Consider the following 26,817-nt stretch of genomic DNA (forward strand, 5'->3'; position numbering starts at 1 on the left):
CTTTATTTTCCCTCACTGCTCACCCTTTACAGCAAGGTATTTGGAAAGTCCTCTTTAATTGCCTTTTCTTCAGGCTATCAATGGCCTCCAAATTGGCAAATATGGCCATTTTGAGGGTCTTGACCTTTGACTGTGTTTGGCACTCCTTTCTTCTTAGAACACTTTCTCATGGAGCACTAGGCTCTCCTGTTCTCCCCCAGTGGCCTGTCCTTCATTAACTGACTGGTTCTCCTCCAAATGTTCAAGTTCTGGGCCTTTGTTCTTTACATGTTTCCTTTTTCATGTGGCCTCATTCAGTGTCATGGCTCTGTGTACTGTCTCTACACATGGGAATCCCAAATTGCTGGATGGTCTCATATGCGACAGACATCTTCAAATTTAACTGCCCAGAGGAGAACAATTTACTTAACACTGCTTGCATAAACATGCTCCTTCCATACCTTTCTGTCAGTAAATGTCACAACTTTCAATTGCTTAGGCCGAATATCAAATACTGTCATAGGTTCTCTTTTCTTCATATCCCACATTGAGCCTATCGGTAAGTTGTCACTTTCATCTTCAAAACATCTGAATCCAACAACTTAGCACAAATCTCCCTGTGATGGCCTTAGCTAATGTGACTGTCATCTGTTCCAATAGTCTACAGCTAGTCTCCCTGCATCTGTCATACCCCTTGCTTCTGCAGTCAACAGCAGCCAGAAGGATCCTGTTGAGATTAGGTGAGATTGTTTAACATCTAAGTCCTATCCCAATGCAGTTGTTCCTTACCCCATTGAGAACAAAAGGCACGGTCTGTACCTGAAATATAAAGCTGTTAGAATTTCTCTTCTCCTTCTACCCCATCTCAGTGCTGCAGCCACAATGCCTTCTGCACTCTACTTAGAACAAGCCCATACACTCCAGTTCATTTTACTTAGCATGAGCCTCACAAGGGCATCACCTGTAATGGCTTCCTTATTTTCTTCAGATACTGCTCCTAAGCTCTTCACTGACTTTGCTCTACCAGTCTGCCCCCGTCCCCTCTACTTCAGCCCTTTCTTTCATTCTTCTCTAGGTTGTTCACTTAACCCTTATATCCACTTATATTTTTTATTGTCTGTCGTCTCCATTAAAATGTAACTTTCCTGAGGGCAGAGACTTCTGTCCACATTGTTCTTGAGCATACTTTCCAGATCTAGAAAAGTGTCTAAATGTAATCAACACTCAAATATTTATAAAATTGAATTTGGTCTTATTTACATTGCTCTTACTAAAGTCTAGGGCTAATTAATAAAACAGTCCCTGTTACTAGGAGCCAGTGACATGCAGAGAGTGATCCCCAGGCCAGCATCATCACTGGGAAGCCTGTTAGAGAAGCATGTTCCCCAGCTCCATCCCACAATGAGTCACATTCTGGGGCTGGGGCCACCAGTGCCTTGACCAGCATTCCAGCTGATTCAGCTGACAAGAGAAACCATTAGTAGGCACAAACAAGTGTTCCTACTAATATCCGCCCCCAACCAATTTGAGTGCCCTACCCTCCAGAAATGCCCTCAGGCTCTAACAGTGAGTAAGTAACACTGCTGCCTCAAACCCCATAGCATCTTTTATTTGCAGGTTCTATGGGAAGTATTGGAATTTCAAAAACAAAAAGAAAACAAAACAAAACTATTGACCTGCCCATGAAAAGCAAGAATCTTGGCTTCACATGGTCTCAAGACAGCTTTGGGGAGTAATGGGAGATAAAATTAGAACATCACCAGCCAGATCTTGAAGGCCATTGATGATAATAGGCTCAGGGAGCCATAATGTATTGCAGTGAGTTAAATGGCATTTTGAGATTCAATATTTGGGTGGAAGGAAATGGGCAAATATGTAATATGTTGATGCAGTGGATCCATTGGTCAGTCCCTGCAGGGTTTTAATGTAATACTGGCATTAGGACTAGTCCTTGAACTTTCCATGGCCAAATTATTCCACATAGAGTAACCAAGGACCTAAATGAAGTTTTCCATTCTGCCAGTGTTTTTCTGTCCTTGCAGAAACAGAGGTTGGAATGAGAACTCTGCTAACCATGTCAGCTATATTTTTAGGGTGATCCTTTATATGTATAAATCCACTGCCATTCTGACAATGACATATTACTGATTTGTGGAACTTGTGGACAGATTGAATTATTTTTCATTTTTACCTCAGGAGAAAAAACCCTAAAATTTAAAGTGAGTCATGTACAAGGACAAGCACCCAATGATAAATGTAAATGTATTGGATACCTAAAATGTACCAATAAAAGAATTTAAGGGAAAAAAATAAAAAAATAAAGTGAATGGAGTTATTTTTCTGACCTAAATGAATTCCTTCATTTGGCCAATATGTACTTATCTCCAAAGCTGCTCTAAAAACAATATTTAAGAAAATACTACAGGCTGCTTAGAAATATAATAATCACTTCTTTTTCTGTTAAAACCAAGTTTCTCTTGATTATGTTTTAGTCAGGAAAGACTAGGTATCAAGAATAGTGTCTTTACCAAATTTAATACAATTAAAACATGTTTACTTGTATAGATTCATCTCATTTATTAGAACGGAGTACTGACTGTGAGAATGCAACTTAATTTCTCTTCTTTCCTTTAAACTAGGGCAGAGAAATCCAAGTGGAACTAAAGCCAAACTTAGATGTGTAACTAGTATGAATTTGGAAATTTATTATTTTGTTATGGTTTTATAAGCAGCCAGATGCTTTCCAAAATGGACGGGAAGGTCCATGGTGTAGCTTGTATCCATCTCACTGATATAAAATCCACTTGGAGGGCAGTTAGCTATGGGAAGATTATTTTTGAAGGCATTGGAAAATGTGCTGAGCTAAGCAAAAGACTACTTAAGTCTGTCATCATCTAATGCTAAATAAATTGCTCATGACATAATCTGAGCATTAGTTTTCTAGATTAAAATGGTGACCAAGACTCAGAGATTATAAGCATCAAATGAGAATAGATGTCAAAGTGCTTCAGAAAACTATAATGACTATAAACTGTATCAATTAATCAAGTAATATTGAGATATTTAGTGGACAGTTTAGTATTTCTCTGTCAGGGTTTCAAAAGTATTGCCACTTATTGTATAAATTACAGCATAAGCCTAGCCACTGTAACAAAGAAACCCCAGATTACAGTGTTTTCAAATAATTTAGAAATTCATTTCTTTTTTTACGTAGAGGGCAAAGGGAGGCAAAAAAAATTAAAGCTGGGGACAGGTGCTGTAAGAATAATCACTTACCAACCTGAATGTATAGGTAACATCTCTGAGCCAAAGCCAGGGGCCAGGGAAGAATGTATAATGGGCAAGGAAGGAGCTGGTCTTTGGGTTGAGGATCCTGAGACATTGCACATACCATTTCTTTTCACATCTCCTTGGCTTGAACTCAGTTACATGTTCACCACTAGGAGCATAGGAGCCAGGGAAACATCTCTATCGCAGAAGCATATGTTCAGCTGGAGAGGATCAGGGTGTTTTATAAAGAAACAAAGGGAAAATATATGATGGAGACAATATTTTAGTCTTCAACAAATTATGTTTTTCACAATTAAAGTCTGCTAAGTTGTACTCATAATTTGATTTTTCATAGTCTACATCCTTGATTCCAAATAGCAGGGAACAAAGCTTTTAATGACCATATATAGCTATGTGTGTATATTCATATTGCTGATGTTTTTACCCATAATAGGTTATGGAGATACATTTTCTTTCTGTGGAATATGCTAGTCATCATTCTATCAGTTACTCCCACACACCCTTGATAGCAAACTTTAGTTGAACCTTTATAATGTGTTGAAATCTGTAACAGCCTATATGATTGAGATGCTATAGATGAAAAATATACCTAAATTTTCAGGATTAGAGGATTGAAACATATTTTTTGTTTTTGTGTAATTGTCAGTGGCCTCTGTGGGGTATCATTCCTAGTTTGTACTAATAGGTGAAAAATGGGTATAGAGTAACTGCTGCAGAAAACTGCTGTGATGATATGATAAAATAAGAAATATAAATTTGACCTTTGTCTCCTTGTTCCTATCACAGAGCTACTGAAACTTTTTATGTTGGGGTAGTTGGGGTATTAGAAGATCATCTTGTCCTAATATTTGTGTGTGTGTGTGTTGTTATTGTTGTTGTTGTGTGTGTGTGTGTCTCTGGGGATTGAACCCAGGACATTCTCTCTGAGTTGCATCCCCAGCCCTGTTTTTAATTTTTATTTTGACACAAGTTCTTTCCAAGTGCTAAGTTGCCCAGGCTGGCCTTGAACCTGGGGTCCTCCTACCTTACCTTCCCAGAGTGCCAGAATTATGGCCATGTGTTACCACCTCTGGCTCTAATACTTGGTCTTTGACCTCTGATATATGTCTGATATCTGGGATAGAATTGTGAATCCCTCAGAGTTTCCTGGATGATAGGAAAATGTATTTTCATGAGAGATGGCTCTTGGTGGGCTCAGAATGGGGGCCAGTTACCCACCCCCCGGGATTACCGATCATATGATTAGAGAGCCTATTAGTTAATTTTCCATTACTGAGACAAAATACCCAACACCTGCAGCATAAAGGAGGCGAAGTTTATTTTGCCTTAGGTTTCAGTTCATGGTTATTTGGTTCCAAGGCAAGAACAGGAATGCAGAGATATGCCAGAGAAAAGCTGTTCACCCCATGGCAGAGGGAGATGGAAGGAGGAGCCGGGGACAAAAATATACCCTTCCAGGTCATGGCCTTGATGACCTGCCGGATCTGACCAGGCCTTACCTCTTATGAGCAGAATGCTCTCAAGATCCAAACACATGAGACTTCAGGTAGACATTTTAGACCTAAACTACAGCAGAGAATTAGAACTTTCAGCCCCAACTTGCAACCACCTTGGGGTAAGGAAATGGGTAGAAGTTTAGATACTAGTGGCAAATGATGTAATTAGTCGTGCATGTGTGACTCCTCCATTAGAACTCTATGTTAAAAAAAACAAAACAGTGGGTTCAGGGAGCTCCTAGACAGCTGAACCTATGGTAGTTCCTGAAGGGCAGCTCACCAGGAAAGGAGAGAGCACAGGAATTCTGTACCTCTTCTCTTATACCTTGCATACACTTCTTTTCCATCTGGCTGTTTGTCTGTATCCCATGTAAGGTCATTTACCATAGGTAAACTTAAATTAAACTTAAATTGCTTCCTTAAATTCATTGACCCACTCTAGCAAATTCATTGAATCCAAAGAGGAGATAGTGAGAAGTCTGACTTATAACTGGTAACTCAGCAGAATACATGGAACCCTAGTATTATTTATAATTTGCATCTGATGTTATGGGCCAGCAGTCTTGTGAAACTGAGCCCTCAATTTGTTGGATATAATCTTGTCTCTAAGTAGTGTCAGAATTGAATTAAATTATAGGATACCAAGTGAGTGTCCACTGGAGGATTGTTGGTTGATATACAGGGAAAAATCTGCCCACATCTGGTGCCCCAGGATTGTGTTGAGTGACATATGAGAAGGGGAAAACATTTTTATGACATATTTTTATAACTACCTAATGTTCATATTATTATAACCTTTGCAGTGAAAATGTTATGGAAGATCAGACTCATAGCTTGTTCTCAGATTCTCCTGTGATTTTCCTATTACAAACCCAAGTCCAGCTAGGTAGTTTACTTGTTCACTTAAGTCACCTTTGAGGGTTTGTGATGGTCCAAGTGCTTTGACAAGTGTTGGACTATACAGAAATAAAGGGAGAAATACTTTGAGGAGGTCATGACAGATCCGAAAGGATTGTTTAGCAAAGCCTGATGCACAGGATGCACACCCTCAGAGGGGTGATGTAGCATGGAGATTAATATTTTGGTGTCTGGATTACGGATAGTGGGTCAAACTCTAATAGTTGATGGTTTTCTGGTGAAAAGTAAAAACAGGCCCTGGACTAGAACCTTACTCCTGATAGTAGGCCAGAGGAACAAATGAAGAAATCTAAGATCTGAGAGTGATACACTTTCAGAGAACACTAGGAAGAAGAGACTATAATTAAAAATGTTAGCCAGGCACAGCAGCACACATCTATAATCCCAGAATTCTACAAGGCTGAGGTGGAAAGGTTGTAAATTTGAAGCCAGCCTGAACAACTTAGCAAGACCTTGTCTCAAAAGAAAAGAAAGTGCTGCAGGAACTGGCCCTGAGATCTAGAGCAAGCAAACAAAATCATGAAGCTCCACCTTGTGGAGGCCATCAGTGGCTCTAATGGAGAAGTTGCCCTGAAAATTTTGCATTTGCTGGAATGAGAATGAGAAATTAAAGATGGCTAATGGAGAGATAATGGTGGTAAAATTAATCAGGTGAAACCAGGGCTCCTGAACTAATTTCTTTGTGATATTTAACATATAAAGATGTCTGTCTCCTTGGAAGAATTTATGTTGGCACAGATGCCAGCTGAAATTAAGTCACCTTACTATTTATTACTTTGCCTGTGTAATTCCCAAAATGAGCGTTTTAGTTTTTACACTTGCCATGCAGATGTACCTTTGCATTAAGATGACAAAGTAATTTTTCGAGGGCACCCTTCTTTGTTATGGTAGTTAGTCATTTCCTAATTGTGGAAATTCCTGTATCTAATGCTGTTTCTGTTGATTTGAACAGCTGGTCTCCTCATTGTTGCTTCTTTGCCCGGAGGTGAACTGGGAATTTTGCCTTAGTAGTCACAAAATTGCTGGCAGGATTTCACAAGCTTTGGCATAAGTAATGCCAATTATAATATGAAGATTATTTGGAGGGATTTGGGATCTCTGTAAGCTTTGATAAAATATTACATTTTAAGTACCTCTTCAGATGAATGATATGTAAGATCTCTACATAATTAGCATTAATTTATAATGGGCCTCCCTCAGAACTGACCTATTTCAGACAATAAGAGATTCACATTAAATGCTATACAGATATGCAATGTTTAGTGTATCTATACCCCTCTAATCACTTTAAATGTTTCCTACTAATTGGTCTGAAACATTTGCATTAAAAGAATTGAAAGGCAAACTTCTTGGAATATATCTCCAAAATGATTCTAATTTGCATAAGTTTTAGCCAAGGAACAGATGTCTCTTTAGTGCTGTACCTTTGTAAAAATTTTAAAACGCAAAGATGACTTGGCATAACTTGGTGTTCTTCACCTCTTTAATCCTACCTGTGGTGAAATGCTCTAATGACTGACATGGGAAAGTAAAAGGGGGTTCAGTGTTTCAAATACCAGTTTAGTTTTGGAATAAAAGAAAGTTATTTCATTGTGGTGCTTTAGATCTAGCTTTCTGAAATTTAATTATAATCATATCTCTGGGAACATTATTTTCTGGGTCTGTATTTTTCCAAATAAAATTCATTGCTTTTTAAATAGTGAGCATATAGTACTTCTGAACTATAGAAAAAGGAAAGTAAGTGTACATCACAAAATTAAATCAACCTATAAAACTGCCATTTTGTGTGCTTTTAAATATTTTATAGTTTTGAAAAATATAAAAGAAACTGGGATGTAGTTTACGTTCTGCTTTTATTTAACATTATACTGAATGCTTTTCTCTTTACTATACATCAGTTTTTAAAGAAATATATGATTCTTATAAAATATGTTTTATTTTAATCATTTCCATATTATTGAAAATTAAGATGAACCCACATCTTTCACATTTGCACAAATGCTTTGAACATCATTTGCTTTAATCTGGTTATTTCCTCAAGATCATTTCTAGAAATAAAGTGGATCAAAGATCCATGGATATTTTAAATTAACTGAAATTGTACATATGTATGGGCAAAACACACCCTGTATTTAACCTTTTTTATCAAGTCAAGAATGGAATAATCATTTTTCTCCCTATGTACAAAGAGACTTTTATCTTTTTTCCCTTTGGTCCTGCCTGTCTTAAAGATACATAATGTATGTTCATGTCTAAAAGCTCTATATCCCCCAAGTGTCCATCAACTGGAAACTGAATAAAGAAAATGTGGTTTTTTTATAAAATGGAGTACTACTCAGCCATAAAGAATGAAAAACTAGAGACATTTACAGCTAAATGTATGCACATTGAAGCCATACTCTTAAGTGAAATAAATAGGACACACATGTGTAAATACCAAACAGTTTCTCTAGTGTGAGAAACTGATAGTGTAAACAAGGGTTAAAATGATTAAAATGAATAATTGATAATTTGAAATAGGAAAGAAGGTCCAAAGATGAAGGAGTGAAGGGAGGGGAAGGGGAAAGGAAAAGAGGAAAAGGAAAAACTATGAGAAAAGAAAAAAAAATGGAAATGAAATCTATGTAAATAGGGAAGGGCGGAGGGGGTGAAGGGTGCACATGTAATTGGGGAAAAAAATAAGAACCAAGATATATCATATACAGGTACAAACACCCAATGATAAATGTAAACAAATTGTATTTCTAAAATGTACCAATAAAAGAACAACAAAAAAAATCCCTCTATATCCACATCTATCAACATGGATAGCTTTCTGGGATTTTTGTGTGTACTTAATTTTATAAGCCATTTATGTTGTGTAGACATGTTTGTCTAACTTAACTTTTTTTGAACCTTTTACATTGTGAATTCCATACCCATCTTTTGGGTATTTGATACATACGTGTTTCTTTAAGTGCTTTCATTAAAGAAGTAATTGCTAGATTTTTTTGAATCTATAAATACCTGAGAATGTCTTTCTGTTATTGTGTCATACAAGAGCTATTTAGTTGGAATTAATAATATTTAGGGCTTGTCATTATATGTAATTTCAATGGATATTGATAGTGACCAGAAGCTGTAGAGCCAACCTTTTTAACTCTTTGGAAACCTATTTGCATGCACAGAGCCTTTTTTTCCTTCACTACTTTTCTTCAGATCCTATGTCAGTGGATGTGAGTCTTTTTTTTTTTTTTTTCCTACATTGACTCAACCTGGAATGTGATGAACCCTTTTGATATATGTCATCAAGTTCTTGTTTTTCTCTCCTGAAATGTTTCTTTATCCCTCTTTGGTGTTTATATTCTAACTCTTATCAGATACCTCAAAGCTGTAATTATTAGGCAATCCTGTACTTTCTGATCTTATGTCTGTTGAGTCTTTATTCATTTTCATCTTTATCTTTTATTAAATTAGTGACAAATTAAGTTTGTCCTCCCCAGGATTTTGTGTGTGTGTGTGGTTTTGTTTTCATTGCCAATTCTATTATCTGTATCAGGAAAGCTGAGAGATAATAAAGTTTGTGGTGATATGGGATGTGTGTGCAAGACAAAGCAAGAAAGACTTGGGAAGCATATTTCTCATAGCTCATGTGTTCCAAATAGCGTACAGTGACACCAGGAAGAATGTGGAGATGAGTTCTCTTTTCTAGTTATGGGAGGCTTAGTTTTCACTAATTCAATTATGCACACACTAGTGTATAATGCCTATAGAAATGGAGAAAGGGTTGAGTATATAAGTGCTTGGCCTAGTTTGGGTAGTTTGATTTATTTCCAAATGAGTTAGTGAGAAGTAACTTTAACCAGTGTAACTATTTCAGTGCCAATAGACCACTCTTTTCAAAAGCAACATTTCACGGTGGGGAGACTTGCTTCACAATAAAGGGATAGCAGAATTTAGATCTATTATGGCAGTTTACATTGCCTGGACATTCTTAGCTCATCCAGATGCCTTTTTACTTTATTTCATTTCACTATCTTTGCTGTTCACCCTGTTATCATCTTAAATCTAATTCTGTCTTTCCATCTCAGCATGTTTAAAGTTTTTCTGCACCTGTGTCTAATCATGTCTTCTGGACATTCCTAAACATGAGAACGCTTTTCCTAAAACAAAACTTACATGTTTTTGTCCTAAGTTATTGTCTGAGTCAAATTCTGTCTTGTGATTAAGGATGATATTCTTCCTCTTGTGCTAAATACTTTTGCATGGATTCTAGGCTGTATTTTTTTGTTTGTCCTGAAACTATCTAGCACTCCTCCTTCTCCTTGTGTTTTTGACATTTTGGAATATTGGAGTCTGTGCAATAACCTCCAGTATGCACTTGCTACTAAGGTTCTGTTGCAGTCACTGAGACTATAACATTTTACTTACTGTAGCTACAGATGTACTGTGTATCAACCACCTCTAGCCCCATAGCTACTAGCTCTCCACCCCATTTCCTCAGAGTTACTCTCCAAAGAGAGGGACAAAATTGCCATGGGGAATAATTCTTCCTTAATTGTACAGAATGATGAGGATTTCTCAGTAGTTTACTAACTTTTCCAATTCAAAGTCTCTCATTTCTTTTAGGTAGACAAAAAAGTAGTTTCATATAACAGAAAGTACATGTGAGCACTCTGTCTCTGTCTCTGTCTGTCTGTCTGTCTCTCTCTCTCTCTCTTTTCCCCTCTCTGTTAAATTTGTAATGATGTGAGTGGGGTAGGGGCAGGTAGTTCGCGTTACCAAATACCTAAGTTAAGCATAATAATGCAAGACAGAGAATAAAACTGTGATGGGAGGAGAGAATCTATAATGATAGTTTTCCATTGTTAAGTGATTTAAGATTTGTAATCATAGTTATTTTTAAATTTTTACTTTAATGTAATACAAGTAGATATTAATAAATGCAATATTTAAAAACACTCTTCTAACACTTTTCTTCTTCTAAAATAAAACAAAATTTCATAACCAAATAATTAGGGAATAACAATGATTAACATACTGTGTATCATGATTTTAAAAGAGTGGCAAAAATGTTATTCAAGGGGCTGGGATTTAGCTCAGTGGTGCTATGCCTGCCCCACAAGCACAAGGTCCTGAGTTCAATCCCCAGTACCAGAAAAAAAATGTTATTTAAAGTACAAATCATAGACAAAAAATGATTCTCATAGTTATTTTAGGGAAAATTAGATGAAGATAGTTTAAACAGAAACAGCTAGTATTGATATTTGAAATAGCTTTTAAAATAAAATCCAATGACAACTACATTTAGTGACTGGAAATCCATATTATTAATGGTCTCCAACTAACTTCCTAACTAATATTCAGCAACTATAATTTAAGAACCTGACGTAAAATACCAACGCTGCTTTGAAAGAAATTAGGAAATAGTTTATTCTGAGACAAATATGAGTTGCCATGGATTCCACTTACCCTAAATGCCACCTTCTACAATGGAATAGGACACATGAACTCTTATAGTCACAATAGTCAGGATGTCCTACTCAGCTGAGGTCAAACATTCTGCCATATCTTTAATATAGATGCTCCTTAACAGAACTTCAGTTCACAAACTATATGCTTAAAAATCCTGATGTTTGGTAATAGAAGAGAAAATAGATAATACCTTCATCTTGTTAAGTGATTGTTCTTTTTGAGTTGTGGTGTATAATGCTCTGAATAAAATCTTGCTTTATTATTTGCCAGACAGATGGTATATACTTTCTTAAACCAGGTAATCCTTTTAACACTTTCTTAAATTCTTATTTCTTTCATAGAGATGAAAAAATTAGAGATTAGAGAGATTAAATAATTTCCCCCAGGGGAATATAGCAAGTAAGATCAAATCTGTATTTGAACCTAAGTCTCTGATTCAAAGAACATACCAGTTAGTCATCACTATACCTTTCAGATTCATCCTCTGGGTTCAGCTAAGCAGAATGAACAAAATAACAGATGTATTTGCATTAATTTAAACTGCTTTTCAGGGCTTGTATATGATCTGGTTTCTGCCTAACTCTTCAACTTCATTTTGTCCAACACCCCCACCATCATATTCCTGTTGCCAGTCCTCCACTGGCAGTTTTTCTGTTGTTCAGATAGCACATTTCAGGCCTTTGCATGTGCTGATTCCTTTTCCTGCCATGTTCTGGCTCCTCAATTCTATATGCTTACCTCCTCCTTCTCTTCCAGATCTTGGCTCAAATATCATTTATTCAGAATCTTATTACAAAGACTATGTGTGAAGTAGCTGTCATTTCAGATCTTTCTTATCACTTGTTTCTTTCACAGCATGTACCTCTTCTGAAATCAATCTTATTTGTTTATATCTCCATGGGCAGAATCTAAGGTTCTCTAGAGAGTATTTCTCTCCCTCGTAGTACTGTATCTATAGAACTTACCATAGCATTTGTCATATCAGATGTTTAAAGAATTGTTGAATGAAGAATGGATAAATGACATTAAGATTTATCTTTATTTAGAAACAATGCCTTTATAACTTTTCAGCTGAACATACTTGAGAAGTAATGTCCTTGGTAATCATGAGCATCCTAAATCATGTTCAGCCTTGAGCAGGACACTTAAAACTAACCACATTCATTGCAACTTCTTCCAGTAGTAGAGATGTTTGTTATGATTTTTACATGCCCAGGAGTCTTGTTTAACTGGTCAGTAGGTACCTGAAAATGAATGTTTATTCAAAAGGCATAAAACTCTGTTCATCTGTAATCTAATATAATGTTTTGGCATCACATCTTTTTAGCTAAACAAGAATTAGGTTTAGAATTAGTACACTAAAGCATTTTTGAAAGGTAAAATGGTTTCTTCAAGTCTATATATGCCTGTGCAAACGCAAGGACCAGAGTTCAATCCCCGGTACCCCTCCAAAAAAGACTATGTGTGTAGATCTAAGGTCAGGACTAGGTCTTTTCTATTGTGTTAGACCAACTCTGAGCTCCCCTCCCCCAATTTATAGAGAATATTCCTATAGGAACAATAGATTGTGTATAAAAGCTAACAATCTGTATTTCAGGAAGAAAAATATCAATATTAATTAAAGCTCATAATTTATTTTAAATCCACAGAAATAAAAGAGTAGGTTTCATGGGATGCTTAATGTTGAAATCATTACACACTATTTTAGTCTCAGGCATTTGTATTGTAGAAGCAGAGTTCTGCAGGGCAGATCTTCAAACAGAAAGAGAAAGAAATAGCAGATCAGAATGAAACTATCACACGAAATCTAATATTCAGAAATCACAAATTAAAAATCAGATATAATAACCTATGGATTTTTCTGCATAATTCTGATGTGAAAAATGAATCCTTCTTTTGTTGAGCTTTTTTCTTGACAATATGATATGATTTACATAAATTACTGTACATACACATAGAACATGAAACATACCATACCTTCTTACATCTTCCTAAAAGCCAAAGATTTATCTTCTAAAGTATAAAAAAATGTTTTATTTATATATAAGAATTTGAAGCATAGTGGCCATGTTCATCAATGGACACAAATGACAGAAGAAATATGTATGATACTTATGTATGTATTTCTGTATCTTTAAAAGTATTATTTTTTATTTGAAAATAACTGTCACAAAACAAGTAAAATCAAGGTCTTTGGTGTCTATTTATTCTTACTCTTGTAAGGTTGGCAGCAACATTGGCTCATTAACTTCTATAGAGAACACTGTCTCTGGTGTAGATAAATATGAAATGTAGGCTGTTTTCTGCAAATAGGAGGAATTTTTTGCTGACTCAATAAAATTCTCATTTTCTCAGAGATTTGTTCATAAAAGGAATTACATGATATAGAGGAAAACAGTATTGATTTCCTTTGACTATACTTGTAAATCATAGAAGCATGGACTCCTAGTACTTGGAGGGAGACAGGATTATCTTGTGGACAGTATCCCTTGTGAAGGATGGAGTCATAGAATATGTTCACTGTTGTAATGAGGTTTTGTCTTGTTTTTGTACAGGAATATATGGACTCTAATAAATACATTGAACATTTGCTGTCTCAACTTGAGGAGCAACACAGAAGTCTCTGGAGGTAAGTTAAATTTATGTTCTTACCTGTGTGCTCCGATAGCAGTCTCTACTGTTTTGATGTTGATCATAGAGCAGGAGTTGGAAAAAGGCATCCTCCTTTCACTTCGTGCCAGGGATACTTCTGTGGCAAAAGCCACTAGAGGTTACCTAGAGAATGTCATTCCTTTAATCAAAGTAAAGGAATAGGGCCAAAATTTGTCCTTGAATCTGGGATCTGCTCAGAGGTACAAGGATGGTAGAAACCCTGGAACTTGTCAAGAAATTAACTTGCCCAGGGCCACATGGAGTACTTACAGTGTGGCAGAGCATAGAACACAAATCCTCTGATCCTTGCCTACTTAAAGATTATTTTCTCTAATTAAAAGGTAGAACATTGCTGCTTAAAAGTTCTGCTTCTTTTTATATTAAAAGGGAATACTTTAGAAATGCTGTTGTATAATTCTCTGATATTTGGTTTTGTTTTATGTGGTGAGTTCTGACTCTAGGTAAGAAAAGGTATATTGAGAATATTTTTGCAAGTATATTGGGAATAGAAATTGAAAACATAGAAGTTCTATCCCCAAGCCACTTATTCATTACCTCAGTCCTCTTTGTCATCACACTGATAAAGACGGTTGTGATCCCATTATTTAGCTTTTTAAGAGTCCATATGGTCATGTTGTTTATAGGGTCTATTATACAATTTGATTTTTTTCTAAATTCTTGTAGCTCTTGGTTTTTTGAAATATGCCAGTGCTTAGTTACAAGATGCCTCACGTTATACTATAATTATTTCATATAATGACCTGTGTCCCACCTAGGGTCAGGTGAACCCCAAACTCCTGGAGAAAGAGCCCTTTCTGTACATGAGATGGTGGAGGAACATATACTAACTGAGTCACTTTCTTCCTGAACCTCATCCAAATATCTCATTACTAATGAGAAGGGGTTGGCCCATCTTCATGCACCATTTAACAAATTCCATTTGGAAACTCAAATTCACTATTGTAACTTCAAAATTCATCTTTCCTAAGTAGTTATAGTTCTCAAGTAATATGCTCCAGGTCTTAATTTATTTCACTCATATAATTTTTCTACTGGAGCACAGATATTTTGTGCTAGTAGTAGAAAATGCTCTGTTTTTATACATAGAAAAACTGCTGGCAGAATACAACAAACATTCAATTTTTAAACTTGCAACTAGCAGACACTGGTTATTTTTATGTTTACTGATAGAAAATTTGCTAGATTTTTTTTGAGAGCTATGACTTAGTTTCTGATGGTATTTTTGAACTAGTGTATTAATAAAATCTACAACTATGCATTTATGATTGTGTGCTTTTTACATTATATTTTCCATAGGTCTATTAGAAACTGTACTTTTAAAATGATACATAACTGAAGTGTAACTTAAACTATTATGTAGAATATTTTGTTTATCTAGACAGCAAAGCACAAAAATATAATGACTGCCATCTGATAAAAGAAATTTAGAATTTAATTTGGTCAGTAAGTATCTTAAACACATCTTTGTGGAAAAGTGGTGGCTTCATGGGCTCTTTGAACTACTAAAACTTGCATGGAAAAGGCTATTTTTCTGCTTTCTTTGGGTAGCTAATAAAAACCTTTTGGTCTTTTAAGATAAGATTAAATTAAAATCCCATTTAGGCATAGACTGGACTTAACATAGAGTAAAAGCTCAGAACTTTGTGTGCAATCACTTCCATTTTCCTTTAGAAATGGAATTATTATTGTTAAAGAAGCAAAGCCTTATATGCAGTGTTAGAAGATCTAATAAAACAGCTCCATTTGAATAACAATGGAGGGAAATAATGGCATTTGAATGTCAGAGTAACTACCAGTGAGAAAATGGAAATGAGCGGTATTGAAAAGTAGATGAAAACCAGTAATAGCAGATTTATATACAATTTATTGAATCATGAAGTTACATTTGATTATATTTTGCAAACAGATCCTGACTTGACTGACTTAAAGTGACAGGGCTTATGAGGGTTATTGCAATATCATAACTGTGACTGTAGCCAAATTGTTTTTGGTGAGAAATATGTGAGTGACAGTGAGCAGTGTGAGAAATCCTTTCGATTATGATTAAGTTTTGTAAATGCTGTATTCATAACGGGGTAAAATCGATGAGGTGTGGAGGATCATGGGAATAATATGCTTTGTACACAAGTACAACTAGATTGCCTAAAGTTGAACAAATGTTTCCATAAATCAGTACAGACTTTTCTGATTTTATTGGGCTCTTGATTTGTAGTTGGTGCAATTATCATAGAGTGGACAGTTTGTCACTGCTGCTGCTGCTATTATCTGATGGACTTCCATTTATACTTGGACTAACATAACTTAAGAGATGAGTTATGAATATATTAGTTCCTTCAAAAATAACTTGTCAGAATCATTTTATGGTTACCACCTTCAAGGATTGATTAAAGCATGTTCTTCTGGTCACTTACTAAATGATAAAAGAATTGAACAAATGATGAGAGAATTGGGTATGAGGATTACAAAGAGTTTCCTTATTTTCATGGAAGGGGGTACTAGTCTTAGATTTTAGTTGTTTCTTATAGCATAGCCATCTGCTATGACATAAAAATATACTGTAATCACATTCAAGATAACTGGTTATTTGGGGGTCCTGTTTAGTATTCTGCTGAAATAAACTTATCATCTATTTCTGAGTTTTCAAATTGCAAAGGAATTTGTAGATTTCAAATATAGCTATCCAACAGTAACCATTTAGCTCAACTCTCTTGACACCAACAAATTCTTTCTAAAGAGGTAAACTTCTGTAAATTTGTTTAAAGAAAAGGATAGAGTCAGAATCTAGAACTTAGTCTACACCCACCCAGACATATACTTAAGTCTTAAGTTTACTCTTATCTCCCTGCTTGATTAAAAGAAAACAGACACACACATTACAATGTGTGTACTGGTTAGTACTGAAACACAACCACAATTTCCTGCACCTTTTTTTTGTTCTGATATGGAAACATAGTATTAAAAGAAAAAGGCTTTGAACTTTGTGATTTTTATATCATCTGTTACTATTTCTGATTTAGCTGAAATAAATATGTTGACATTATCTGGTTGAGTTACTGGAAAGCTCTTAGGCATTTTTATTAGTCACTTCTCACTGATTCTTCGAAGTTCCTTATTATATTTGTTTTATATAGTTCTATCATTCTTTCATTCCACCAAATGTAAGTGTTGTCATTCAACTGTTAGTTTGGACAGATCAGGACAGGAGTCCAAGTCCAAAAACCTTCAGTCCAATCTTCTTTCCCTTACTGTGGTGTAATGCTGGTTCCGTTTCTTTATATATAAATTTACCTGTGGCATGAGAAAGTCATTTCAATGCCATAAATATTCATGAATTTTATTTGTATTTTCCAACCACTTGCCAATAACATCTCCTAGTTGTAGAACTAAAAATACCTTTAGACATTTTCCAAGTGTTCCCTTGAGGGAAAAAGCATCTCCTTTCTTTGTAGAGAACAGGGCTCTAAATAAATCATGTATGCAAGCATTTTCCTAGGAATATTCTAAGAAACACTAATTATTGGGTCACTAAGTTATACATATTTTAAGATAAAAGTATGCAGTAGCTAAACAAATTTGAAAACTACTAGATAAAACCTGGTTTTAATTTTTTTAATTGGATTACTTCTCAGAGTCATTGATACTGCTAATATATGCTATGCATTCACAAATATTGGATATAAAGTATAATTTTAACTTTCTAAAAATATTCCTAAATCCTACCTATCTTACAGCATGTACTGTAACTAAGGTTTCAAGCACCACATTCCTTGGGAAATGATGATCTATGTATTGAACATCCAAAAATACAACATACATGACTTCAACCTCCTTTCTCTCGCACTCTTCTGACACTGTGTTGATGGGTTGGTGTCAAGAGTGTAGGTTATTGGTAAAAGGTGAAAGGCAGGCAGTATGTGAACAACCAGTTCCGAGTCTTCTGTTACTTTCCTGAAGGGAAGCTCCAGCCTCCACATGAAATTCCAAGTATCTGTAAATTATCAATTACAAATTGTTTGCCCCAGTAAAGTACTTCACTCCTGCTTCCCAAGTGAGAGAGATGGTGGTTTGCTACATCACTGAGGAATAATACACTTAAAGAAAATGTTTAGTTATTTTGTTGGAAGAAGAACCCATAGGGCTCATTCCTTCCAACAATACAACAATTTCAGTATATTCAACATTTTAAAAAAATAGAATTTCACCTTAGTTTTCTGGCTTGCATATAATTTTTATGCTAAGATAAAATAGTTAAAATTAGTAAAAACTTCTTTCTTTCTCACTATGATTCAAATGTTGCTTATCTAAGTATAATGAACATTAAAATAAAATGGTACTCTCAGTATTCATTCATATTCTACATAATCTTGGTATATTTATTTATTTTTTGGTAAAGGTTATTGGCATCAGTACCTCTAAAGTTCCTTCAAGGAAAGAATAATCTATCACACACATGTAAAATGAATATCACTTTTTATACACACACACACACACACACACCAGTTTTACACTCTATGTGTGGGGGAGAAAAAAAATACTTGGCTAGTGCATCATCTGGACATTTCTTTTTTTAAATTTAATTTTATTGGTACATTTTAGGTATACAATATAATGACATTCATCACTGGAAATTTGCACCTTTACATAGTCTCTCTTGATTCTTATTTTTTCCCCATTTCCCTGCCCTCCCTTCAACCCCTCCATCCCTCTCTATTTACAAAGACTTTGTTTCAACTTTTTCATTTTCTCATATTAATTCCATTCCCTTCTTTCCTTTCCCCTACCTCTCCCACTTCCCCTTCCCCTTTGCCCCTTTTCTTCCTATTTCACATTATCTATTATACCTTTTAGTCCTTATTTACACTTTCAGTTTCTCACACTAGAGAAACTATTCAGTATTTACACGAGTGTGTCCTATATATTTCACTTAAGAGTATCACCTCAATGTGCATTCATTTAGCTATAAATGTTCATAATTTCTCACTTTTTATGGCTGAGTAGTGCTTCATTTTATTTTTAAAAACACACACATTTTCTTTATCCAGTCTCCAGTTGATGGGTGATTGGGCTGTTTCCAGGTTTTAGCTATTACAAATTGTGCTGCTATGAACATGGGTGCACATATATCACTGTGGTATGATTCTTTTAATCCTTTGGGGAAGATACTCAGCAGGGGAATAGCTGGGTCAAATGGGACTTCTAGTCCTAGTTCTTTGAGCTATCTCCATACTGATTTCCACAGTGGTTGCACCAGTCTACATTCCCACCAGCAGTGGAGCAGGGTTCCTCTTTCCCCACAGCCCCGCCAGCATTTGTTATTGGTTGATTTCATGATAGCAGCCATTCTTTCTGGAGTGAAGTGGAATCTCAGCATTGTTTTCATTTGCATCTCTAGAATAACCAGTGATGTTGAACATTTTTTCATATGTTTATTTGCTATTTCTCCTTCTTTATCTGAGAAATGTCTGTTCATTTCAGATGTCCATTTTTGGATTGGGTCTTTAAATTTGGGAGGTCTGATTTTTTGAAGTTCTTTATAGATTTTAGATAGTAGACCTTTGTCTGAGGAAGAGCAGGTGAAAATATTTTCCCACATTGTGGGTTGTCTCTTCACACTGTTGGTGGTTTTTCTTGCTGTGCAGAAGCTTTTTAATAAGAAGAGATCCCACTTGTTGATTGTTTGTGCTAGTTCATAGGCAACTGAGGTTTTGTTCATAAAATCTTTTCCTACACCAATGTCTTCAAGAGTCCTTCCTAACCTCTGTTCCAGCCGGTTCAGCATTTCTGTTTTAATATTCAGATCTTTAATCCATTTTGATTTTAGTTTAGTGCATGGTGAGAGATATAGGTCTAGTTTTAATCTTTGTCAAGTTGAAACCCAATTTTTCCAGCACCATTTATTAAAGAGGCTCTTTTTCCTCCAGTAAGGGTGTTTGGCTCCTTTGTTGAAGATGAGGTGGCTGAGTTTGTCTGGAGTGTTTTAAGAATCTTCTAATCTGTTCCACTGGTCCTCAGGTCTGTTTCTTTGCCAGTAGCATGCTGTTTTTACCACAGTAGCTTTGTAGTATAGTTTCAAGTTGGGGGTTGTTATTCCCCCTGCCATGTCTCTGTTGCCTATAATTGCTTTTTCTGTTCTTCTTGTTCCAAATGAATTTTGGGATTTGAATACTTCTTATAGTTTCAAAACAGGTAAGAAACAAAAGTTGATATAGCATGGCGAGTAGCATCAGGCTCAGAATATCCTAGTGTCTGAGATTCACCTTCTATGCCTTCTATGTATCTTGGATTCTAGGATCCTTTATCCAGGCTTCTAAAAAATTAACATGCCTCTATCCTCATGGGGTCAATTTATGTAGACTAAGGAGATGCTGAGTATTAAACAGGTTGCTTTGCTGTAATCATAGACCTCGACTGGGAGATTTTAATTGGCAACAAGTAAAATTGCTCTGCATGAATTCTTAATGGTGGGCACGGAATAAAATAAGAACTATGATTTGTTTAAATCCTTTCAAGAGAAAATGAGGCTATCTCTGGGGTTTAGAATGTGAGCCAAATAAAGAGAGAGCTCAGTGCTCTGTAATCGCAATCAAAGCTGTGAAGGCAAAACATCACACTATGCCAACTCAGTAAGGGCACTTGTTTCCCTATCTCCCTCCACTGGGGTGAAAAGAGACAAAGGCTGGCAAGTTTTACATTATCTACCCCTCCTCTCAATCCTTGGGTTGAATATCTAAATCATAGCTGTGTTCTGGGGAATTTGCAAACCCCAGGAACTCTTTGGAAACCCATCAATGTCATTCCCCAATTACCCACCAGGGGTTACTTCAGAAATGCAGACAGTCCCAGACCCCTGCCGGGCAAGTCTGGCCTCAAGGCCATGCCCTCTGCCCAGGACAAAGAAGAATAAATCAGGGCTCTGAAAATTGGATATTGGCACATGCTTCAATGATTTTGTCTTCCCTGGACAGTAGGGAGGGTGATAGGCTAAACTGTACACCAAGGACTATTTCCTATAGACAGCTGATAGTGCTATAGAGGAGCAATGGTGTCTTCAGGCTTCTGCTCATGGCTCTGAAGCCCTGAATGAAGTAGCATCACTGTCTTTCAAGTGACTTTTGTTCTGCAAAGGAAGGGGCTAGTAGAACTAGACTCAGAGAAGCAACTGAATTATTTAAAACAGAAATCACCCAGGTTCATATTAGTTTGCACCTTGCAATCAATATTATAGTTATTTGTTTATGATCAGCATCTGTTTAAGGGGTGCCTAGCATTTGAACCCAAGTCTTTGGAACAAAAAGACACCATAAAGGCCAGGGTGAAAATCTTCACCAAGTTTATATCCATGATTTTCTAATTCATATCACATATGTCCACCTCTCTTTCTCTAAAGGGCAACACTAAACCATCAGAGAATATGCAATTGTTATATTTAACCTCACAAATGTGTAAAGTAGACTGTTAAATACTCTATAGGTTTTATCTCTTCTCCTTTACTCCAAATTTTGTGTGCAAGAAAAATTTACATATACTTAGCAAGACTGTACCATCAGGGCTAGCAGGGGGTCAGAACTTTAAAAACACATTTTATAAGACTCTGTCTGAAGTTCAAAGAAAGCTTCCCAGAGAAGCTAGCATTTTGATCCAATTCTTGAGAAGAGCAGAATTGATGGGGTATCGGCAGGTAAAGAAGCAGTTGTTGAATAAATTGAACTTGAACTGGCCTTGAGATTTTAGGGTTTAAGTATACAGAGGATGATGAAGAATTGAGGTTATAAAATTTTTTATAGTTAATCAAATAAACCCCAGTAGAGATGGAGTCACTAGGTTAAACTATAGAAATATAAAATGCCACCTAATGTAACTAGGAAAATGTCTGCACTTTAAGGATTGACTCACTGTGGTCACAGAGAGCCTGCTTTTTAAAAATGTTCTATTTATTTATTCATTTTTATTAGTATATGTTTATAGTACGTAACAAATACATTCATCATGGGGAACCGGTATATATAGATATCACATTGTGATCCTTTTTTATTTTCTTTTCCTCCTGTGTGTCTCTCTCCCATCCCCTTTCTGTTTCCATAGACTCCATAATTTTGTACAAAAATGATTTCCAAATTGTATGTGTAGTTTAAACACGTTTATGTGCTTCAAGAAACACTCCAAAAGTACTAAAAACTCCAAAGCCAATAGGATTTGGGAGTCACCCAGAGAAACTTAGCATTATTTAATCTGAAGACATTTAGCTTAATACTCACTTGTTATTTTTAGATCCATGCTTATCTTAATATGAGTGCCTGGAACCTAATGTGATTTATTTATCTGAAAATAAAGAGCCTTAAGCAAAAGGCATCTTGTAGATTTATTTGGGGCAATAAATATCACAAATATTTCCTACTAAGTTGAACGAAAAACTGCAGCAGGCAGCAGTATAAATGATCTACTTGACATAAATGTGGGTAGCAAGGCTGATGTTAACACCCGTTGCAGTAAGTGACAAAATGCCTTTTTTTAATTTGGAAGGAGAAATGAAATGGGTAACTCACCATAGCCTTCTATCTTATTTTAATGGAAAAAAATCAGTAATTCGACTATGTTTGAACATACTAGTGGGTTTTTTTTTAAAAGGTGGATTGATAGGCTATAGCTGTACATCTCTATATATGAATAACTCTGCACCTAAAAAGGATACTTTTTCTTTTAAACCCCATGCCCATTCTCTTTTTAGCTTTCCATCTTCAGAGGCCTGGAAGGGAGCTCTAGGACCTACCTCCACCTCCAACAATGGGGAGAGGAGTCTGGCCTCTCAGAAAAGAGAAAAAGAAAATGCACTTTCTTTCCCCAAGTGCTTTAATTGTGATGCACTGTATAAGGGTGTGTCACAAATTAGACTTGTTCCTAACCCAAAGAAAAGTGACTTGGAGCAAGGAGTCAGGACCAGATCGATGAGATTGGGAAGTGGTTGGTACAGTAATAGTCCAAATATCTGAGGAAGAAGAAAATTTCTAAATTCAAGTGTCTGTTGAAGGATTGGCTGAAGTTGGCACCATGTGGCTTGGTTCACGGCCACACATCCTTACCAGGTTGCTTTATGAGCAGCTGTGCTCATTTGCTGCTCGGGATTTGCCTTATCTTGGACATGAAGGAATTACATTATAGATGGAGTCTCCATGATGATAATCCTAGATTTTTACCAGGTCTAAAATTCTGCCTAAGAGAAAGTTAAAGGTACTTAAGCTCTGACCTATGTGCTTTCACATGGGTCATGTTTTACCACATTAGAGATCTCTCACTCAGACCCCAGGGCTGCTCTGCTTTGCTGTGATGCTTCAGAATAATGCTCCAACATGTAGTTGCAACTCCTCTGTCTGACCCTCCATGGCCTCTATACCATTTCCAACCATGTGAATTTCAAGGACACAAAGTTTTCCAATTATCTTTTGAGGCCAGGTCTTGTACCCTTGGCCTCTTTGTCCTGTAAGACCAAGTCTTCTCACTCCTTATGGGTCTCACAGTGCTTAGCATAAAAAAATGAAAAACTTCACTTATCTTGAAACCACAGAGACAATAGGAAGTGTGTTTTATCCATCTTGGTCTGAAGTGTCTTGGCATAGTACATGTGCTCAAGAGACTTCTACAATTAGGAAAAGGAAAATTAGCAAAGACTCCTGTGCTTATTAGGGAAGAGCCCACTATTATTTTTCAATCTGTGCAAGAAAATGAAGTCAAGCAAGCATAGCAGAAAGTGGTGTGTCAGTGGAATGTAATTGCTAAATGGAATTCATAATTTCAAGATAAAGTTAGTAAGTTACAGATTGTGATATTTAAGGAAGGTATAAATCTTATTAGTGGTACACAGGCCAATAAAAATGCTTGTTTCCATGGCTTCATATATCTTTTAAAATACAGTCATAAAGTTTTAAGGTATATAATGTCTAATCATATCTTCTCATATCATGATAAAGACTCCAATATTAATGAAGCCTTATAGAATTATATTGATATATATTGATACACATAATTAATTGATATATATACATATTATATAACAGTAATAGTCAAATGTATGTTTCTATCCCATCATCTTATTCCATTAATCTATCAATTGTGATCTTGAACTGCAAACAATCTTATGAAAAGAAGCGATGTAAGAATAACTCATGATTTTGAAAGAAGACAAGTTATCCTAGGTTTTGAAAAAAATCCATATAAAAACCAAGGCCTTAAATATATATACTTTTATCCCTCCACCTTGTGTAACATGAGCTAAAGAACAATTGTAGGCATATGTATCATGTTACTTTTACAAACAAAATCAAGGCTTAACCTAGAAGGCTGGAAAGGGGATACACAGGAAGGAAGGCCTGAGAATTTTGGCGAAGACTAGATTAGCATGAAAAACAATGATACCCTCTTTCAAATGGAGGACGAGCTTTCAAAGATTAATGGCAACAAAGACAATAGAAAAAAGTGAAAAGGTGAAGAGAAGATCCGAAAGCTAAGAGTAAATTATTTTATTAGCTTCTTCAGATAGCCTAATTATAAGGAACACTTTTTTCTCCTTATCCCTTAAAATATTAGTGATGTGTACATGCTAATCCAGTAGGGAGTGGTATTTGGTGGCACACCAGTACAATCACAGGCCACATTCTGATTATTTGGAGACTGTGCCACACTGTTTCTAAATTTTCAAAAATATCCACCCTGATTCATCCTCAAAATGTGGAGTTGAGGTCCTGATTCTGCCACTTACCATGTGACCCTACAAAAGTCATCGAGGCATTTTAGGGCTTGGTTTCTGGCTGGATATCAGAAAAGCTTGAGGTAAATGATTTCAGCAGTCATTTCTTAAAGAGTTAACAATCTATAATCTTTATAGACTTGGGCAGGTCAGTTGAAGTGTTGCATGATAAACACAGAAGTGATAGATACATAAAATTACTAAGAATTGGAGGCGGCAGTTTCCTTTCTTGAAAGTAGGCAGATGCTAATATTTTCATGAACTTCATTCTCTTTGAACTCCAACTAACTCTGTGGCTGTCTCTTGGCCTTAAAGCTTTCAGAGGTAATAAAACAACATGCTGGCAGATGGGGAGCACCAGAGCAAGGTCAGAATCTATGACCACTTTGAAAAAGTTTTCCAGGAAATTGTTCTATTGAATAATGTTTAAGTTTCCCTAGAAGTTATGAGCACAGCATGGTGAAAAAAAAAGTAAATTGTGTGATATTATAAAAATCAGCAGCAGCCACTCTGAGGTTATGGTCCCTATTAAAGAAATTACATTGTGTGACTCTGCCTCTTCAGTATTCTCTAGAAATTTACAGACTCACTGGCTAATTGAAAGCCAAATGTATATTTACCCAGACATATCATATCCACTTGTATTGTTTAATAGACTTCACTGTTCCTAGCTTTGAAAATAGAAATGTGAATGAGGTCAACAGCAGAAGGCCACTCTAACATTCTTTTATATAACAACTGAGCAAAAGTTCTCATAGTCAGATCAGATATACACTTCAAGACTTTTGCTCTTGGGACCATTGCCCCCAAGATGATATAATTTAAAATGTACCAGAAGTCATATCTATGCAAAAATATTTCTCCCACTGGACTACCTGAATTTCTCTTGCTCAGAATGAAGGAAATTGGTTATCTAGGAAATCACCCCTGAAACCTGCAGTTGCCTCTCTTCACTCTTCATAGTATCCTATCAAGGATTAGTCTGGAAAATTATTACTCATGGAAATCTGAGTCCTGGAAATTTTTTTAACAAAACCAAAAGCATTTAAGATGGTCGAAAGGAAGTTGTATTTGAAATGTTACAGTACAAATCTATTTTCTGTTTTGTTTTTTTTTTGGTACCGGGGCTCAAACTCGGGACCTTGCACTTACGAGGCAGGCGACAGAACCACTGAGCTAAATCCCCGGCCCTAACAGTACAAATCTAAATACTACTGTTTATCTATTTCTAACCATATATACCCTTATTAACCGTGACTTCTTTATTACTCATTATTTCTACACATGCCCTCCTTTACCTTTCTCTCAGGTCCAGAGGAGTCCTGTCTCCCTTTCAACAAAAAAACCCAGATTCCTCTGCTCCATATCTCCTCAGATGGATTTTTCATGGCAACTGATCTCTATTTCCTCTGCACCCCTGAACTTGAGACACTACATATATATATATATATATATATATATATATATATATATATATATATATATATATATATCTTATTAAAAACTCCAAAATTTTTCCATGGACCTTAATTTCTGCTTTACTTTCCAATTGCTGGGAGAAAATATCCAACACCTGTAAATGAAAGGAGGGGAGGTTATTTTGTCTCACAGCTTTCAGAGGATTTGGTTCACAGTTGGCTCCAAGGCAGAAACAGTATGGTAGAGGAAAGCAGCTTGCCCTATGGTAGCCAAGAAGCAGAGAGAGAAAGGAGGAACAGGGGATAAGAATACACCCTTCCTTGCTGAGGATATAGTTCAGTGGTGCCTCACCTGCCTCATAAGCACAAGGTCCTGAGTTTGATCCCCAGTACAAAAAAAAGGAGTTAAGAATACACCCTTCCTGGTCATATCCCAGTAACCTGCCTCTTCTGATCAGACCCCATTTCCTAACACATGAAGACTTTTGGAGGATATTTTAGATGAAGACCATAACATTTAGCTAATGCATTTTTCCCTTGAAAAGGGAAATTTAAAATTCTATACAGTAATTGCTGGTTAAATCATATTAAGTATATTTATTTCAGATATCGGTTGAAGTCACTACAAACCAAAGAGTGTCCACCAGCCCTCTGAATAAAATGGTACGAGATGCAGAATACTAAATTAATAATGATGCCAAGGAATTTAAGTTCTTTACTTTGGCAAATAAAGGACAAAGGAGTGGCATGATAATTGTTCAAAAGGAGATATGAATTGTCTTATGGAAAAGGGATTAGAAGCATCCTGGGATATTCCGTAGGACAGAACTAGTAACCAATTGTCTAAACA

General features: G+C 36.0%; 1 protein-coding gene across 12 annotated transcripts in view; it reads left to right on the forward strand.

The window, feature by feature from the left end:
• The window catches only part of Nckap5 (NCK associated protein 5), a 915,317-nt gene that overhangs the window by 249,189 nt on the left and 639,311 nt on the right, over positions 1–26,817 (forward strand). For all 12 annotated transcript variants that reach the window (XR_002386357.2, XM_021236818.2, XM_087195889.1 and 9 more), the window contains one exon: positions 13,694–13,767. Coding sequence is in view for 11 of the 12 variants with exons in the window: in XM_021236818.2 (XP_021092477.2) it covers positions 13,694–13,767 (74 nt within the window). In the remaining variant the exon portion in view is untranslated. The remainder of the gene's footprint in view (positions 1–13,693; positions 13,768–26,817) is intronic.

This window comes from Heterocephalus glaber, unplaced genomic scaffold, assembly GCF_053883595.1.
Source record: "Heterocephalus glaber isolate CG9 unplaced genomic scaffold, H.glaber_assembly_v1.0 deba00000347, whole genome shotgun sequence".
Lineage (NCBI taxonomy): Eukaryota > Metazoa > Chordata > Mammalia > Rodentia > Bathyergidae > Heterocephalus > Heterocephalus glaber.